At 40.7% G+C, this 15,734-nt stretch overlaps 3 protein-coding genes across 4 annotated transcripts in view; 1 reads left to right on the plus strand and 2 right to left on the minus strand.

Annotated features, from left to right (window-relative positions):
• The window catches only part of PHAF1 (phagosome assembly factor 1), a 29,485-nt gene extending 28,997 nt beyond the window's left edge, over positions 1-488 (minus strand). The window contains exon 1 of the mRNA XM_059151775.1: positions 181-488. Coding sequence (XP_059007758.1) covers positions 181-244 — 64 coding nt within the window. The 5' untranslated portion in view covers positions 245-488. The remainder of the gene's footprint in view (positions 1-180) is intronic.
• Positions 1-15,734, plus strand: part of EXOC3L1 (exocyst complex component 3 like 1) — a 123,198-nt gene that overhangs the window by 66,849 nt on the left and 40,615 nt on the right. The window lies entirely within an intron of this gene.
• The window catches only part of CBFB (core-binding factor subunit beta), a 61,823-nt gene continuing 53,847 nt past the window's right edge, over positions 7,759-15,734 (minus strand). For both annotated transcript variants that reach the window (XM_059151789.1, XM_059151790.1), the window contains exon 6: positions 7,759-9,096. In XM_059151789.1, coding sequence (XP_059007772.1) covers positions 9,028-9,096 — 69 coding nt within the window. In that variant the 3' untranslated portion in view covers positions 7,759-9,027. The remainder of the gene's footprint in view (positions 9,097-15,734) is intronic.

Consider the following 15,734-nt stretch of genomic DNA (forward strand, 5'->3'; position numbering starts at 1 on the left):
GGCCAGGACAAGCGACAGACTGGCGGGTCTGGCCGGTAGGAATGGGTAACTTAGTGCCCGGAGCCCGAAGAGGCGAGAAGCAGCGGGCGCAGGGAAATAAGGGGCAGAGACCAGAAGCAGGAAAGGCCTGGAGGGAAGTAAAAGGCAAAGCAAGGTCCTGAAGTAGGACCCCAGACTCACCCAGCGTGAATTCCCATTGCTCGTTCCCTAGAGAGCGTTCGGGCACCACCTCCAGATCCAGCATTGGTTCAGCTTGCCGGGCCGGGGCGGCCTCCCTGCAGCAACGCAGACGGGACCGAAGCTGGGGAGACAAAGCAGCGACTGATCTGCCGTCCCCGCTGGCCTGGCTGTCCGCCTACTCCTTGACCACCGGCAGCACCAGCCCAAAACCACACCTCAGGTCAGCAGAGATCAGCTCTGCTCAGCTCACCTCACCCGTAGCAGCCTCAGCAGCAGGGACAGCGGCCGCAGCCGAAGCGTCTGCCGCAAAACTGGCGTGCGGCGTCGTAAAGCGTGGTGGGGGCGGGGCTAAGGCGGAATTTCAATCGCGGAGCGGTGGGGAGGGAGGAGCTCAAGGCGGAGTCAGGCACGCGCGAAATGCTGTGAAAGTCCGATCCATGGCTGAGGGAAAACAGTACCGCCCAGAAGGGTGGGCACTGGTGGGAAGCGGCTTCCGTACTCCGTGAAACCTCACATTTGCACACCACACTGCACACATTTCACATGTCTACACAAGGATGTGCATACCACGTAACACACAAATGTGACGTGTTATGTAAATCCGTCTGCCCTCTGCACGTACGTACGTCCCACTCACATTCACTGGGTGCACAAGTTCCGAGGTGCCTCTGAGGCCCAGCGGGGAGGGAAGACACCGACTTCCAAGTGAGTGCGGAATGTACTCGAGTGTTTGCGTAGGAACGCGGGGAGCTGGGGGAGAGTAATAGGTAGAATGGGGAGCAGCTAGGCCAGACCTCCGGTGACCAAGTCCAGATGTGTACAGCCCCCGGGGGCCGGTATCCAGAGATCGTTGGCAGCCGCTCAGCCTCCAGTGAGTTTGCTTTGCCGCCAATGGTGTGTGGTCTTGACCAAACCTCTGGTGCCCTTTGTGGCTCATTCTCCTCTACGGGTCGGAAAAGGGGCTCCTCTAGCCTGTTCAGCCTGAGCTTTTGGCCCATGGCCTGGGGCACTGAAAAACTAAAAGGCAACCAGACTTCTTTCAGAGCCAAGCCTTCATGGAAGCCGACTCTGGATTCTCCAAACGATCCTGAGATGTCAGATTATACCTCACTTTACAAGTGAAGAAAATGAGGCCCAGAGATGTAAATGGCCTTGTGGTCCTCAGTTGTGGAACCCAAGTTCTTTCCATTGGCAGAATGGAATCCTTCCTTGGAGGAAGGATTTTAGCTGGGGAGAGAATGACATGCTAAATTCTCAAACTGGTTTGGTAGGAATGTAACTTGGGAGGCTCATCAAAACTTGAAGTCACTGCTACTGGCAGTAAAACAACACAGAGAAGGATGTCCATTGCCACATCATATGCCCAAACAATAGAACTGAGTCACTGAGATGTCCATCAGTAGGGAAGTGGCTGACCAAAGTGTGATATGTGTAATAGAACACGTTTAAAAATCAAAGTATATCCCTGTATGCTAATGCGGAAGGAGTGCTAACAGAAAAAAGTTAGGTGTAAACTGTATAGTATACAAAAACAGAAATAAAAGAAACATTGTCCATACCAAAAGAACCTTTCTGGAAAGATTAAAAAAAAAATACCAGTGATACCTAATACAGGGAGTTTATATGTGGATGGGATAGGTTTAGGATAGGTTAGCTGGGCATCTGGCCTAAATAGCATAGGATAGACCTAGAAAGAAATCTAGCATTGATGAGGAGTAATCTTAGTCGATCTAAAAAATGTTTGAATTGAACTCAAATCCAACCAGACTAGGACTGGTTCTTATATAACAAACAAACAAACAAACAAACACCTAGAGGGACTTATTGCTGGTGAACAAAGAGGTTGGGATTAGGTCATGTGGGGGTGTGGGAGAGGAAAGACAAAGAACAAAGAAAGCCACACTGGATAACAACATGAAAATAATTTTTAGTCTGGAAAATCCAAGTAACAGGAAGAACAAGTGTCGGTAAGCCTGTAAGAAATTTCCTTTTGGTTGTGGGGGAGGGTGCCTGGGTGGTTCAGTTGGTTGAGCAGGCGACTCTTGATTTTGGATCAGGTCATGATCTTGGGGTCATGAGATGGGGCCTCACCAATCTCTGCTTGAGATTCTCTCCCTCTGTCCCTCCAAGTGCTCTCACCTCCCTCTGTAAATTAATAAATAAATAAGATCTTTAAAAAAAGGGGGGGGGGCGGGGCAGAAACTTTAGAATGGAAGCTGGAGGTCTGCAGGGGGAGCTCTGACATCCTACTCCTGGCAATGGATTGCATATGCAATAGGATCCATATTACCATAACTAACATTTTACTGAGGGGTCAGGTGGATGCAATGTTTCCTCCTTTCTAGGGAACAGCCCAGCCAATGAAACAATGTCACAACTCAGCCAATGAAAAGCCACAATACTTTGAACTCCCATTTTACCCTGATTTGACTTTTGTTTATAATAGCCTTCCCAACTTACCCCTTTTTTTTTTTTTTTAAAGATTTATTTATTTATTTGACAGAGAGAGATTACAAGTAGGCAGAGAGGCAGGCAGAGAGAGAGAGGAGGAAGCAGGCTCCCTGCTGAGCAGAGAGCCCGATGCGGGACTCGATCCCAGGACCCTGAGATCATGACCTGAGCCGAAGGCAGCGGCTTAACCCACTGAGCCACCCAGGCGCCCCCCAACTTACCCCTTTCTTATATAAGAGCTGTCCTCTCCTTTATTCTGGGAGTTTACTTACGGCTTTCCTGTATCTTGTTTGTCCTGGCTTGAAATTCTCTATTCCTAAACAAGCCCCTTTTTGGTAAAATAACTGGCAGACTTATTTTGAAGGCTAACATTTGGTCAAACACATTTACTGGAAGTTTAAATCCTAATTCTTCCATATAATGATTTTGTGCCTTGGGCAAGTTACTTAGCTTCTCTGTGCCTTTGTTTCATTTGTAAAATGATCATACTTCACAGATTGGTTAGCACTTACAAGAGTGTCTGACTCATAGTAAATGGTTTGTGTGTGACTAAAATTTTTTTAAAAATCTGATAGTGACAGAATTGATGGAATCCTTTGGCAGGATCTATGAATGCGGGATATGAGGGAGAAAAGGATTAAAGAATAAAAACATGGTTTCCAGCTTTGGATAGCTGAATGGATAATGGTGTTCCTCAGGACAACGGCTGGGGGAACTGACATTGGAGGGCTGGAAGGATACCAATCCTATTCTAATGGTCACATGTAATAGCTTAGGCGGGAAGTGTACATGTTTGAAGCCTAGGTGAAAAGCTTAGAAAACAGAATCTTATTACCATGGTTACTATTGGTTATATTTGTCAAGAGAAAAACCAACAGCCAGTTTGAAAGCAGAAATGAAGGATAACTGCATCCTGCAAATCAGGAATGGGCAGTCCCAAGAATTGTGGAAAACAATGGATTGGGGAGTCCCTCCCAGTCAGTCTTACAAAGGACACTCCCCTCTCTCAGGGTAGAAAGCCCTCAGTCTCTCTCTCAAATACTGACATATTTGTTAGTATAGTGACTTTATTCTCCCCTTTTCTGAATGCAAGTGTTTCCTGTTCACTTGTTAATTTAGGTCCCAGCAAAAACATTACTTCCTGCCACATCTTCCCTAATTCTTCCTTTATTTGACCTCATCACCATTTATCCCATGATGCTATTTTAGTTAATTCACAGCTATCACTTCACCATTTAATTACTTATTGTTCATATTCCCAGGAGATGTAAACTTCACTAGGTGAGGAACTTTGCCCATTTTATTCATCTCTAGAAAAGTGCCTGGCACATAGTTGGCTTTACAGTAAGTACTTGTCAAATAAAACAATAAAAATTTTAAAAATTTAAAAATCAGTCTGTTGGTTGTATTTGCCACATTTTAAGGGTTTGATAGTTACATGCGGCTAGTATCTACCATACTGGAGATATTGTGGATATAGATTATCTCCTGTAATAAAAAATTCCCCTCTGTATCTTATCTATTTACATTTCCTAATGTTTCTGAAACCTGAATAAGGCCGATAATGACATAAAGTTGCTTAAGTTATTTATTTGAGAGAGAGAGTGAGCACAAGTGGCACAGAGGGTTGGGGGAGGACTGGGGAAGAGGGAGAGGGAGAGAATCCCAAACAGTTTCCATATTCAGTGGGGAACGCAACGTGAGCCTCAATCCCAGGATCGAGCTTGTGACCTGAGCCAAAATCAAGAGTCGGATGCTCAACTGACTGAACCACCCAGGTGCCCCAAAGTTGGTTAGATTTTTCTAACCAAAAGTTGAGATTTATATTCTTTTTTTTTCTTTAAGATTTTATTTATTTGACAGAGATCACATGTAGGCAGAGAGGTAGGCAGAGAGAGAGGGGGTAAACAGGCTTCCTGTCAAGCAGAGAGCATCCATGTGGGGCTCGATTCGAGGACTCTGACTGAGATCACCACCCAGGTGCCCCGAGATTTATATTCTAACCCAAAAGTTGAGATTTAATTTAAGATAGCAACTGTTTTAAAAGTATCCTATCTGAGGGACGCCTGGGTGGCTCAGTTGGTTAAGCAGCTGCCTTCGGCTCAGGTCATGATCCCAGCGTCCTGGGATCGAGTCCCACATCGGGCTCCTTGCTGAGCGGGGAGCCTGCTTCTCCCTCTGCCTCTGCCTGCCATTCTGTCTGCCTGTGCTCGCTCTCTCCGCCCCCCTCTCTGATAAATAAAATCTTTAAAAAAAAAAGTATCCTATATTGAAAAAATCAAACTACCATTTTCATCCATGATCCCACCATACAATTTTTATTTTCTGGTCTTGACACATTTTTGAAATGCCATATATGGCACCTGGGTGGCTTGGATGGTTAAGCATCTGCCTTCCACTTGGCTGGGCTCCTCGGCTGGGGTCCGGATGCCAGGGAAAGGGGATGGAGTCCCTTGTCAGGCTCCCTGCTCAGTGGAGTCTGCTTCTTCCTCTCCCTCTGCCCAGTACCCCTCCACTGCTCGCAGTAGCTTGCACTCTCGCAAATAAATAAAATCTTTTTTAAAATGCCGTAAATGTATGTGTGGTGGTGCTGTAAGAAAAAAATGGATGCTATCTATGGGTAATCATGCCTTGGAAAATGCCTGCAAAAGTTATTTGGGAGATGAAAATACCAATGTTGTCTTGTAAACACACACACACACAGATGTGCCAATGTGCTGTGGTGATTTAAAAAGCTTAATTCACCTCCATTTGAGTGTGGGCATGAGAGAGAGTCACCTCTAACACAGACTATAGCACCCCAAGATTAGGTTATTTTTTTTTTTTTTAAGATTTATTCCCGAGAGAGACAGCATGAATAGGGGGAGGGGCGTGGCACTCCATCCCAGGACCCTGAGATCATGACCTGAACCTAAGTCAGACACTTATCTGACTGAGCTACCCAGGCGCCCCCACCCAAGTTTAGGTTATTTATTTTTTATTCTTTAAGGATTTTATTTGAGAGAGAGAGGGAAGTGGGAGTAACAGGCTCCTCACTGAGCAGGGAGCCTGATGTGGGGCTCAATCCAAGGACCTGAGCCAAAGGCAGACGCTTAACCGACTGAGCCACCCAGGCACCCCCAAAGCTAGATTTTTAAATAAGACTGTGGCTTGCATCTTGAATCCCTAAGCTCTAGGGAAAGCCAGTTGCCAAGCTGTGAGCTGCCCTATGGAGAGACCCACATGGAAAGAAGCTGAAGGTCTCTGTTCTAAAACCTAGCAAGAAATCAAGGACTTTGACCCAACGGTCTCTGAAAAACTGGCCAGTCAATGACCTATGGAACGGGTTCAGAAGGAGGGTCTTTCAGCCACACTCAAGCCTTGAGATGACGGTAGCCTGGCTGTGCTAACAACCTGATTCTAACCTCAGCAGAGACCTTGGACCAGACCACTGAACTTAGCTTCTTGGCTTTGGAGCAATGTGTTATACAGTAATGCGTAATTCATACAAGGTTCATACAAAGCTTAAGGTATACATAATTCATACAAGCTTAATATAAAGCTTGAAAAAGCTCCCCATTGCCAATAAGGCATAAACCAATTAAGATATTTGTTTTCCCAAGCAGCCCCAAACTAGCATATCCAAATACCTGTTTCTAGAGATGATACACTTAACTAAAACCATGATGCCGAAACAACTTTTGAAATTAACCCTCAGAGTATGAATCTTATTCTTTGGGATTTTGCTTAATGGTGCCAATTGACCATTTTTATTTATTATTTGCAGTAAATATGGTGGTGAATAAATAAGTTTTTTTCCATTATAAATAAAGCTTAAGACATGTTTCTAAAGTAAAAGGCTGGTATAGGAAAAATGCCTTCTAAGATTTATTTACTTATTTGAGAGAGAGATGAGCAGGAGGGGCAGAAGGAGAGGGAAAGAGAATCCCAAGCTCAGTCCATGCTAAGCACAGGGTCAGGCGCAGGGTTCACCACCTGAGCTGAAACACTCAACCTACTCTGCCACCAAGGAGCGCAAGTCCCAAGTATGTTTGATATTGTGATATTTACATTGAAGGTTTTCTTTGGAATGAGCAGAAATGACCACTAGATGCCACTGTTGTTGTTTAAAGTTTAAAAAAAAGGACAAAAGAACATTTTTGAAACAACAAAGTCAATTTTCATATCATAACGAGCACCTGAACAGAAATTGTTGGCTTATGTCAATGAAGAACCCAGACCTTTTTTTTCCACTACACAGAAGTTTATTGTGAAAGTAAATGAAACATACAAACATACAGTATGGCTAACGGTGGCAAAAGCGATCTGGTAGCTTAAGGCAAGTTTTAATGGAGATGAATTTAGAAAAGATGATGCAATGATGTAATTTTGTTTAAATAAAGATTATGGAAAAATATCAAATTGCATCAATAACTTAATAAAAGTTTTCAAAGCCTGCACTATTGGAGAAAAAAGACTCATGATCTTAATGCCAGCATTAAGACAAGACAGAAGCACAGTGCTGAGCTGAATGACAGGAAAAATCAAGTATTTACAGAAGGATGGGAATATGAACATTTAATAACATTTGATCTTAGTAACTGGTGGAATGAAAGCCCTTAGCTAGAAGCTATAGAGAAAAATGTACCATCATCATCATGTTATTAAAAAAATTAAGTGCAGAAGTCAAAAACCAAGGAGCTCTGTGATAAAGGAACCTTAAAACACCACTTTAAGGGCCACTTAAAAGGCAATTCCCTCAGGGGAAGTTAGGGCACTGAGTGTGTAAACATGTGAGCTGCACAACACTAAATACCAACCAAATTCATTCATAGTACTTCGTTACACAAGATCAGCATGGTCTTTTATGATGCATTATTGTTTGTAACAATTTAAACACACTCCTTACCATGCATGACTTCAAATATATAACAATTATTTTTATTCTGAGATACAGGATATGTTTATGAATTATAAGACCTATATACAATGAAAGTCACACCTCCCTCATCAAGTATGTGTGTGTGTGTGTTTTAAATGCGATGACCTTAATCAGACTTCAGTTTCTTTCCTGAAATGACCACGTCAGTTTTTCAAACTCTTTAAAATAATGCCACTCTATGATGATAAAATACATTTTTGCAAAAATTCAGAAATGCAGTAACATTTAATGAATGTGACATGAAAAATATTTGTAAGGAGGTACCGAATGACTTAGCACTTTTTTCCAGTCTTGTATTAAAAACAAAGTTGCATCCAATTTGACAGTGAGCCTATTTAAAAAATATTCTTATACTAATTCATCTCAAAAGGTTCTATTATAGTCCTTTTGGAAAATACCATATATATAACCTGTGAGTTTTTTCCATAATAAATGAAGAAAATGTATCCTCTGCACAGATGAACATTTTCTCTCTAAGACTAATTTTTCATCACCCAGCATTGTTTTTACAAAAGCATGCATTATGAAATACACATAAAAGCAGCTATCTTAAACATGATTTTAATACAATATTACCTTGGTAGCTGATTCATCACTGTCTCCAGTTTAATATGTTGTTACATACATGAAGAAGCTCCAGTATCCCTTTTCTGATTGACTTAAAAAAAAAAAAAGTCCCTGAATAAAACAGAAGCCAGCCTGCGACTTCTTTAGGCATTTCAGTGGAATATTATTACCATCTGTGGAGAATATCTCCACACAAACACATTACAGAACAAATGTAAAACAGATTTGGGGAAGATTAGAGTTAATACCAATTAAAAAATTTGATGTTTAAGGAGAAAAGAAAAAGCTGATTATCAACATTTAAAAGGATACTGCAACTTTAACAACTGTAAACTTTGTGTTAAAAGGCTGTGGCAGACAGCTCTATGCTACTAGGTTTTTAGCTTGTTTAAAATAATGCAAACACATCAGCAGTTTTAAAATGCCACAAACTATAAAAACACAGAAACAAAACAAATAACCAAGAGTGTCTATTTAAAATGAAGTTGTGTAACCAACACATCTAAAATTCCAAAAATAATTAGAACAACTGATTGGGGGAAACCCTCTGATAAAAATTTAAATTTAACTTGTTTTTAAATGACAGAATCTTTTAAATTAAAATGGAGGGAAAAAAGAGTTTTACAAGTGGATAGTTTCAACTCACTAAAATAATGCCAACAAAGTAAGCTTGCATAGGAAAAAATTCAAATTACTGGCTACATGCATACAAAATTAGAAATGCAGGTATTCTATAATCATAGTGCAAAACCATGGCAGTTTGTGATGTCTTGTTACTGCCGAAGGTTGAGAAATAGACTGCAGTACCTCCAGTTATCACAGTTTCTGGTCTTTTAATAATGATTATTTCTGCCAACTAGACACAATGTATATGTAAAGATGGGGGGGCACATCTGCTGTGCTGCTAATTAACGAAGTTTGAGGTCATCACCACCACCTAAACTGGAACCAGGACTAGGGTCTTGTTGTCTTCTTGCCTGCAATGACAAAATCATAATTGTGGGTCAAAACATGTTTTGAAAATCCAAGTGCTAGATAAATAAAGTATAAGACACAGTAGCATTTAAAAAAAAGTTCACAACTAAAAAATTTTCAGCCAGTATCTCTAGATGTAAGAAGAAAAACAATTTAAATGATGTATTACATATTTTGCTGAAGTTTCCATAAAAACCAAAAATAAAAATCTCATTATTATTCCAAAGAGCATTATCAAAATAGGTGCTATGCATAAAAGAACAACAAATCTACATTTATATTTCTTGGACGACAGGGTTAAACTTATCATTCATTCATCTTAGAATCAAAATTTCCCTTTTATTTATTTATTATTATTTTTTTTTTACTTTTTAAAAGATATTTTATTTATTTATTTGACAGAGAGATAGAGAGAGATCACAAGTAGGCAGAGAAGCAGGCATCGGGGAAAGGAGGAAGTAGGCTCAGCAGAGAGCCCGATTCAGGGCTCAACCCCAGGACCCCGGAATCACGACCTGAGCTGAAGGCAGAGGCCCAAACCACTGAGCCCCCCAGGTACCCCCAAATTTCCCTTTTAATACTGAGCACCAACTATATGCTGGTCACTGTTCTAAGTACTTTCCATGGATGAACTAATTAAAACCCTGTCAGCGGGACTCCTGGGTGGCTCAGTGGGTTAAGAAGCTGCCTTCAGCTCAGGTCATGGTCCCAGGGTCCTGGGATCGGTCCCACATTGGGCTTCTTGATCAGTGGGGATCCTGCTTTCACCCTCCGCCTGCCCCTCCCTGTACTTGTGTGCTCGGTCTCTCTCTGACAAATAAATTTAAAAAAAAAAATCTTAAAACCAGGTCAGCAACCTGTAACATAGGTGCTACTGTTCATTTTGCAGTCACACAAAAGAACAGAGTCTACTAATGGTAGGACTGAAAAATACAGTAGCGACTTTCATTTTACAGAAGAGCGCCTCTACCAAACACGTTTTAACTAAAAACTTCTACTTCATGTAATAAAATCATTACTATGGATGATCAAGTATTGTCTCAAAAAAGCAAAAATGGATGCTCTTAGACCTTCCATTAAGAAAAGCCACTTCAGGGAGGACACCATCTAAGAACAAGAATAAACAGAATTTTAACTGCTTTTGGTTATATACATAAAAGTGAGAGGCCAGGTTCTATTTCTCCAAAGTAGAAATAATGGACATGACTAGACTTTACAGATACTTTTATATAATTATGGAGGGAAGAAAGACCTGAAGCACAACATGAAAATTTGTTACTAAACAAGTGCAATTCTTTTTTTTTTTTTTTAAGATTTTATTTATTTATTTGACAGACAGAGATCACAAGTAGGCAGAGAGGCAGGCAGAGAGAGAGAGAAAGGAGGAAGCAGGCTCTCTGCGGAGCAGACAGCCCGATGCAGGGCTCGATCCCAGGACCCTGGGATCATGACCTGAGCCGAAGGCAGAGGCTTTAACCCACTGAGCCACCCAGGTGCCCCAACAAGTGCAATTCTTATTAAACAAACAAAACCCTCCCAAAAAACCAACAGAAATTCTTAATAAATTTAGATAAAACTTTAAAAAAAAAAAAAAAGCAAAACTGGAAAAAAAAAATCAGTCCTTGATTCTTGATTCATTTACATACCCAGAATTATTTTTACAACAAAATTAATGAGTAAGAGGTTTGACAATTATAGACACTGAGGTTTTCTTTTTTTTTCTTATTTATTTATTTATTTGACAGACAGAGATCACAAGCAGGCAAAGAGGTGGGGAGGAAGTGCCCCGATACTAAGGTTTTCAAGTTTCACTTTAGAATAAACACTTCCAGTTAAACTATTTATGGCAAATTTCTTAATAGGGAACATCTAACAGGTCCTGTGTAGCACTCTCTGCTACTATAAAGTTTTAATGTAAACTAGTGCCCCTTTGGTCCACATACAACATTAATTCTCAGTCTCTTTCACAAATTCCAACAAGTGTTTCTTCCATAAGCTTTCTTTAGTGACTATAAATGGGAGTCAAGCACAAGCAACTGATCATATAAAAGGCCCTGCTTCTTTTAGCAAGGGTTTTCTCATGTTAGACAATGGCTAGTCCATTTTATCAGTAGTTCAGGCAAAAAAGCTTGAAGTCACCCTAAGATCTCTTTCTTTCATACTCAATGGTGGGCTCCTGCAGGTCTACATTAACCATGTCCTGAATCTGAGCACTTTTGACTGCCTCCACCTATTACCCTAGTCCATGCCACGACTGTTCTTCATCTGGATCATGTGTGTAGTCACCTCTGGTATTTTTTATATATATATATATATATATATATATATATATATATATATGCCTGCCAGTAACTGATACCATCCTGAAATCACTTGTGCAATCTTTAGCTAAATGGAATAATGTATTATAATCGCCAACTGATTCTTCATTGTCTATGTCAATTGTCAGTTTTTGGAAACAAATCTAACCAAAGACTGAAACATTCTGGTTGCACTTCTTAAGATCGAACACAGTTGTTACAGAAAAAGCATCTTTGACCTTCAAAGAAACATCTCAACAAGTCACACTTGTACGGAATGATCAAGTTTGGTCAGAAACTCCAGCAATGTTGTCATTTCTCAAGAGCATTAAGTTTAGATAGAAACGACACTGCACCTTGTTCACTTTGAAACAAATCAGGTAAAACCCACCACTAACTTCTGTAGTCTTATAAATTTTGACACATGCCTCTAGCAGATTTAACTGTTTTTATCAGCATACTGCTCTCTAACTAAACTTTACCTTATTTTTAAAAATTAACCAGTCATGTTAAAGTTATGCTGCATGGTACAGACTGAAAAAGCTATGGAATGCATATTTATCAAAAAACAAAAACAAGAGGCGCCTGGGTGGCTCAGTGGGTTAAGCCTCTGCCTTCAGCTCAGGTCATGATCTCAGGGTCCTGGGATGGAGTCCCGCATCACTCTCTCTGCTCGGCAGGGAGCCTGCTTCCTCCTCCTCCTCCTCTCTCTCTTTCTGCCTGTCTCTCTGCCTAGTTGTGATCTCTCTCTGTCAAATAAATAAAATCTTAAAACAAAACAAAACAAAACAAAAACACCACCCCCAAAACAATTTAAGTTCCATACAGAATATATGCCAAATGTAGCATAAGGACAGCTCAATTCTGCAAAATCACAGATGGTGATGTAAGCATCTGGGTTCAGTCAATGAAGGTTAGAAAGGGGCTGAGCTATGAAGAAACACTCAGAAAAATCAATCCTAATTATGTATTTACAGGTCCCTACTAACCTACCAATAATATTTTGTCACAAGGATAGTTCAAGCTTTTGTCTTGGGATAGGTGTAATTTTCAAATTATTTTAATAATAATGGGATGTCTTCATATGAGTGATGGCCTTCATCAGCAGTGATCAGCAGCTGAAGGTCTCCCTTCTGCTCTTGGCCGTGCAGAAGTTGCTATGGGTTTCTTTGTTTAAAATGTACTTTGGTAAAGGCATGGAAAAGGTGAAGTTGCCTTGTTATTTACTTGTGTTTGTAGTTTATTTACACTGTGAAGAAGGAATTAGGAGGATGTAAGGGAAGACACTGTCAAGGAAAATAAAAAATAGGACAAACGAGAGAGCTGGCAAAGAACTTCAGACTGTGTGAGCAGGAGGAGGAGTAAGAGAGCTGGGAGATGGGGAGGAAATTTATTGTTTGGAGGGAAGATGCAGAGGCTGTCACGTGAGAAAAAAAAACACAGAGACAGACTTAGGTTCAGTGAAAAAGCTTCCACAGGACTGGTATTCAACAACTGGATGAGATTTCCTTTTTTTTTTTTTTTTTTTTTAAGATTTTATTTATTCATCAGAGAGAGAGAGAGGGAGAGAGAGTGAGCACAGGCAGACAGAATGGCAGACAGAGGCAGAGGGAGAAGCAGGCTCCCTGCCGAGTAATGAGCCTGATGGGGGACTCAATCCCAGGACGCTGGGATCATGACCTGAGCCGAAGGCAGCTGCTTAACCAACTGAGCCACCCAGGCGTCCCCTGGATGAAATTTCTAATGAAAGCAAGATGTTTTAGAAGGAATTCTACAAGTAACTGGCTAGACTAGATGGTGGCTAAGAAACTCTCTGAAGTCAATTATTTTAAAAGCATAAAGTCCATGATTTCTAGTTTCTTTTCCTCTGTCAGTCCACAAGGGCTCTTGATTCTAACTTATTAACAGCTATTTCAGAATAGGGGTTTAATATAAAGCAGATACCAACAAGCCTGTTCAGAATAAAAATGTTTTTAATATTTATAAAGAATTTGGGATGCCTGGGTGGCTCAGTCGGTTAAGTAGCTGCCTTCGGCTCAGGTCATGATCCCAGGGTTCTGGGATCAAGCCCCCACATCAGGCTCCTTGCTCAGCGGGGAACCTGCTTCCCTCTCCCTGCTGGTCCCCCTGCTTGTGTAGTAAAGCACACAACTTCAGGAAAACTTGATATATAAAGTGTTATTTCAAAATAAAAGAGATAGTGGAAATAATCTACATTTCCAGCTGGAGACTGGGATGGCTCTACCACTTTAGCTATGTGATCTTAGACAAGTTTCTTATTCTCTTTCAGCCTCAGTGTCTTAAGAATCAAATGTAAAACAAACACTGTGGTATATATTGCCTGGCATCTAGAAAGTACTCACACTGTCATTATTACAACAAAGTTGCTGCTCATCACTTCCCAATTTATGTATATGAACATTTGAAATGTCAAGAAAAAAAAAAAACCCACATCCTCCCAATAAGACTAATTTTTACAAACTAAAACAAAGTTAGAACAAAACAAATTTTAATGAAGCTTCATCTATGATAGAGAGCAAAGATTTTTTTAAAAAAGATTTTATTTATTTATTTGAGAGTGAGTGAGTAGATGGAGCACATAAGCAGATGGCCAGAAGAGGGAGAAACAGACTTTCCTGCTGAGCAGGGAGCCTGACATGGGACTTGATCCCAGAACCCTGGGATCATGACCTGAGCTAAAGGCAGATGTTTAACCAACTGAGCCACACAGGCACTACACACTCTCCTTTTCTCTTAGTATGGGAGAATGCAGATCTATTATCCTCCTCTTCCCTCAACAATCCTCTTCCGGTCCTCATTCTTAGCCTGAGTTCATATTCCTCTGCTTCACTCTCATCTCCTGCCTTTACCCAAAAGACATGTCAGAAGGCCTAGTATAGACAGATTAGAAAAAAAAAATTATTATTTATATATTTGACAGAGAGAGAGAAAGAGATCACAAGTAGGTAGAGCAGCAGGCAGAGAGAGGGGGAATCAGGCTCCCTGCTGAGCAGAGAGCCCAATGCGGGGTTCAACTCCAGGACCCCAAGATCATGACCTGAGCTGAAGGCAGAAGCTTAACCCACTGAGCCACCCAGGTGCCCCTAGACAGATTTTTGTTAATTTGTCCTTACACAAAAATGAGTGTTGGTACAGTTGAAGTGATTTAAAAACTGAAGTCTGTAGGAATTTAAAATAGTGGCTGAGATTCATTTTTTTCTCGGACCACACAGAATTGAAGGCTCCAAAAACATACAAAACACAAATACAAAAACCACATAAAGCCTTTTTGCCTGTTTTTATTTCTAAACAGTTTCCACCTAAAATTCTCCTATGATTTGCTGAATTGCATTAAAACTGCCTATAGTAAAATAAGCAATAATTATTTACCCATTCTCTGACATTAAAGACAAGAATTTATTTGCTAACACTTTATAAGCTAACCAGATGAAAGCATTTTCTCCATAATGACAGAGAAAATCTCTTTCAGCACACTGTCACCATCCAGACGAATTAAGAGCCAACAGTACGATATTACAGTTTTAGAAAGTTAAGAGGCCAACCAAGTTGAAGGCAGTCTTTAGACACAGGGAGTGTACATGAGCTGCTATCAGTAACACAAGCAGCTTTCCAATATATTTATGACCAGGCACTCATTCTGTCCTTTACTAACCTCAATCTCTTACAAAATCCCAAAGTAAGGCATTTGAATTACAGTTATACAGATGTGTGACCTGAAGAGAACTGCCATTAATAATGTGTCCACATTTTCAAATCATGGAAAGAGGCACTACTATGTGGCAAGAGACAGCAATGGGCAGGCACTTCACAGAAGAAATGTCTATGATTTTTTTTTTTTAAGATTTTATTTATTTATTTGACAGAGAGAAATCACAAGTAGGTAGAGAGGCAGGCAGAGAGAGAGAGGAGGAAGCAGGCTCCCTGCCGAGCAGAGAGCCCGATGCGGGACTCGATCCCAGGATCCTGAGATCATGACCTGAGCCGAAGGCAGCGGCTTAACCACTGAGCCACCCAGGCGCCCCTTTTTTTTTTTTTTTTTTTTTTTAAGATTTTATTTATTTATTTGACAGAGAGAAATCACAAGTAGGTAGAGAGGCAGGCAGAGAGAGAGAGGAGGATATGATTTTTTTTAATGTCTAATTTTTATTAAAATAATAGTGCAGAGATCATAAATATATAACTTGATGAATTTCCCATTAAATGAACACACCCATGTAACTAGCACCCAGATCAAGAAATATACTACCCAAACTTTGGAGGCTCCCCTTGTGCTCTCCCCTCTCCCTAGTCGCTACTCACCCTCTGGGTAACTGCTATCT

Source organism: Mustela lutreola, chromosome 16 (assembly GCF_030435805.1).
Source record: "Mustela lutreola isolate mMusLut2 chromosome 16, mMusLut2.pri, whole genome shotgun sequence".
Lineage (NCBI taxonomy): Eukaryota > Metazoa > Chordata > Mammalia > Carnivora > Mustelidae > Mustela > Mustela lutreola.